This window comes from Triticum aestivum, chromosome 4A (assembly GCF_018294505.1).
Source record: "Triticum aestivum cultivar Chinese Spring chromosome 4A, IWGSC CS RefSeq v2.1, whole genome shotgun sequence".
In the NCBI taxonomy this organism is placed as follows: Eukaryota; Viridiplantae; Streptophyta; class Magnoliopsida; order Poales; family Poaceae; genus Triticum; species Triticum aestivum.
In genome coordinates this window covers 622,711,620-622,715,355 of record NC_057803.1, presented here as the reverse complement: position 1 = coordinate 622,715,355, position 3,736 = coordinate 622,711,620, and the positions used below count along the sequence as shown (strand labels likewise).

Here is a 3,736-nt window from a genome sequence, read left to right as displayed (position 1 = left end):
ATACGACGACTGCGGCTCTAGAACGATGCTCATTAGGGACGCGTGCATGAAGCTTCTCGGCTGTCATCAATAAGGTCAAGTCAGCTCTGGTATTGGGCAGCGATAGCGATGCGCCGGCAGCTCGTTTTAGCGGCGGTGGTCATTCAAATTTCCAGGAACCTTGATGTAATTTTTATTATGCTTGAGGTGCTTTTGTAGTTTCCTGAACTTCTATAACGGATTTATGTCTTTTTGTAATAAACGGAATCCATAGAAAAATATGGTAGCTTGTCTAACTGGGTTGTTTACTTAGTTCCCGTTAATATACAGTCGTGTGTGATCATATGGCTAGTGTGCGGCGGGGGCCAATGTGATGTCCCCACTCCTCGCTTTAGCATAATTTTAGTTTAGTTTCTATTGTTTCTTTCTTTGGCCCACTGCGAGGCTGCATTATTTTCCATGTGGACATTTTGATCGGTCAATAGACTGACATGCATATAAATATTTGGAGTTATATGATGAGCCAGTGATCATATAATCACGTGAAGCTATACTTACTGACCGTATTGATCTTATTTTGTATAACAATTATGACGAATTCAGCAACCATGGATTGCATTTTACTCGCTTTCTAGCAACAACTACGAAAACGAGAGACAATATGCATTAAAAGGGTTATGCATGCTTTGTTGTGTGGTTGGTGTTGTTGTGTTTTCATAAAAAAATTACTCCCTTTGTTCCAAAATGTAAGGTGTATTAGTTCATTGAAAAGTCAAACCGCTTTTAAGTTCATGACAAGTGCGTGTTGTCCACCCTCACTAATTTTCTCCTGATGATGTTCCCCCTTTCTCACGCGTCACATTTCTATGTGGTTGAAGCTTCTCTCCTGGAGGTCGGAGTCCATTCGCTCCATATGTGATGCTTGCTTCGATGATCATAGGGTGGCACTGTTTGTGGAACTCATGGATGGTGGGAAGCGATTCCTTGAGAGATTTCTACGGGTTCTAAGGTTTGGTTAGGTTTTCTCTGTAGCGACATCCTAGTATATTCACAATTTAGCAATGGTCACACTCTCTCCATGTTATCATGCATCAGAGATATTCTTTACTAGTTAGGTTCGGTTAGGACTTGTAAATGAAGTACCTTGCTTGTTTCAGGACAGTTAGAAAGTAGGGGTCGACTGAACCGAACACAGAAATCGGTAATTTGCTCAATCCAGGATGATCATCTTTTATATATCATGCATATATGTTGTATAGTTTCTTTGCATTTTAGCGCAATATAATTGAAATGAATAAGATTACTTTGTCACAACCCTGCTTTCATAACCGCTTACAGCAGTGGAGTTTAACATTATTCTTCAATTCATGCCTGCATGGGTAAATTCATGCTGTGCAAGCGATATACAAATCTAAAAAGGGATTTCTGCTACATAGTTAATGTAGCCAAACCCTTGCTCAGCATTCAACTCTATCTACACAAAGTAACTCGTTTAGAATAAAATGACCAACTCTATCTACACAAAGTAACTTGTTTAGAATAAAATGATCATATTAGATACGGCTTTCGCTCTAGTATTCGATTCATGTTTGCATGAGTTAATTGGTATGTATCTCCAACGTGAGTGAGAGTGAAGGGATATGCAAATCTAGAAAGGAGATTTTCTCTACATAGTTAATGCAGCCCAAAAGTCTTGCTCAGTAGGGCAAAGACAGACATGTTGTAGTATACTCCAATTCATGTTCACATGAATCGGCACACATCGAATGAAGATATGCATATAGTACTACAAGGAGATATGCACAATGAATGAAGATATGGATTTTGGCACCACAATTAATTAGTGCAGCCAAACCCTCGCTCAACATTTAACTCTGCGTGTACAAAAGGACAGCAACCATGGAGCTTGACACACGCGCTCTCGCCCTCCTCCCGTTGGTGCTCGCCTCGCTCGCGACGTTCCTCCAGCCTGCCACTGCAAACGATGGCACGCCACGCCCCGGCGGAGGCTTCAGCCTCCGCCTGGTCCCGTACGGCGGCTGGAACAGCACCATGCACGTCGGCGGCGGCGGCTTCCTGCACCTCAACGAGCAGGCAGCCACCACTGCGCTTCGGCCGCACTTCCACGGTCCGAGAGGGTTCACGTACAGTGTGGCCACCACCGTCGGGACGGGCCACGGCCGCCACACGTACGACCTGGTGCTGGACACGGCCAGCAGCCTGACGTGGATGCAGTGCGTACCGATCGCGCACCCGTTCGCACAGATACCGCCGCCCTTCAACCCAGACATCTCGCCGTCGTTCAGCCGCGTCTCGCGCAAGAGCTCCTTATGTCACGGGCCATCACCGCGCCAGACATGTGAGTTCCGGGCCACCCGCCTCGACGGCACGCACGCGAGCGGTGTGCTCGGCAACGAGACCTTTGCTTTCGCGAACAATGGCGGCGCGGCCGCGGCCGCGGAGGTTCGTGGCGTCGTGTTTGGCTGCGTACACACCACGACGGTGTTCGACAGCCACGGAGTACTCGCTGGTGTCCTCGGCCTGGGGAGGATGAGACCATCGCTCATCTGGACTCGGCTCCACCAGCACGGGCAGGACGGCCGCTTCTCCTACTGCCTCTTCGGGCCCGGGCGTCCGAGCAGGCATGGCCTCCGATTCGGCGCAGACATCCCCGCCACAGGCCACATGAGGAGCACCAAGATCCTCTACATGCAGTACACGACCAGCCCGGATTTCAGCGCCTACTTCGTCAGCGTCGTCGGCATCAGCGTCGCCGAGAAGGCCCTGGTCCGGCCACCCGGAAGGCGTATCTTGTTCAAGCCAATAAATAGAGCTGGGGTTATAGTTAAAGCAGCCAGTAGAAAACCAAAATAACTAGTTAAAGTAAGCATGAAAGAGTTAAATTCCATTTTTTTACTACACTACATATGTTGGTAAAGCATTTACCTAAGTTATGGAAACGCCAAACGAGGGATTTGTTCCGGCGCCACAAGTCGCCCGACGGTAGGTGGAACGGTGGGTGCCTCATCGATCCCGGGACGGGCACGACGGCGATAATACAGCCCGTGTACCATGTCCTGGAGCACGCCGTGGAGGAGCACGTCACGAGACTAGGGCTGCCGGTCGTGAAACGTGACGGGTACCGCCTTTGCTTCAGCGGTGCGACTCAGGCCGCCTTTGAGCACCTGCCGACGGTGACGCTTCGCTTCGAGGAGGGCGCGGGCCTCGTGATCAGGCCGCAACAGCTCTTCGTCTTCGTTCAGCGCGACATCTGCCTCGCCGTGGTGCCAAGCAAGCACATGACCATCATCGGCGCGATGCAGCAGGTGGACACGCGCTTCGTCTATGACATCGCAGCCGCCAAGATCCACTTTGCCCCCGAGAGATGCAGTGATGATACAGGGGGACAGAATTGACCTGATTTTTTCTAGCAAACCGTTATTTAAAAAGAATTGTAATTCCAATGTAGTATTTTCTTGAATTGTATGCCATCAACTGTCTACCAAATGAAAAAGAAATAAAGAATGTGCGTCCGGAACTTGGCCCGTAGGCTACACAAATGCAAGACTCTGTCTCTCCTGTTCAAAGTGGATATCTGCAAAGCCTTCGACTCGGTCAGATGGGAATACATCCGTGATTGGACCGCGGCTCTTCTGTGCACATCATCTTCTACGATTCTGTTGAATGGGGTGGCTGGCAACCCCATCAAGCACGGTATGGGCCTTCAGCAGGGGGACCCCTTATCCCCGCTCCACTT

General features: G+C 49.3%; 1 protein-coding gene across 1 annotated transcript; it reads left to right on the top strand.

The window, feature by feature from the left end:
- Positions 1–1,878: 1,878 nt before the first annotated feature.
- LOC123082691 (aspartic proteinase nepenthesin-1-like) lies at positions 1,879–3,395 on the top strand. The gene is made up of 2 exons (XM_044504970.1): positions 1,879–2,792; positions 2,951–3,395. Exons 1-2 carry the CDS (start codon positions 1,879–1,881, stop codon positions 3,393–3,395), a joined length of 1,359 nt encoding a protein of 452 aa, XP_044360905.1.
- Positions 3,396–3,736: the final 341 nt, after the last annotated feature.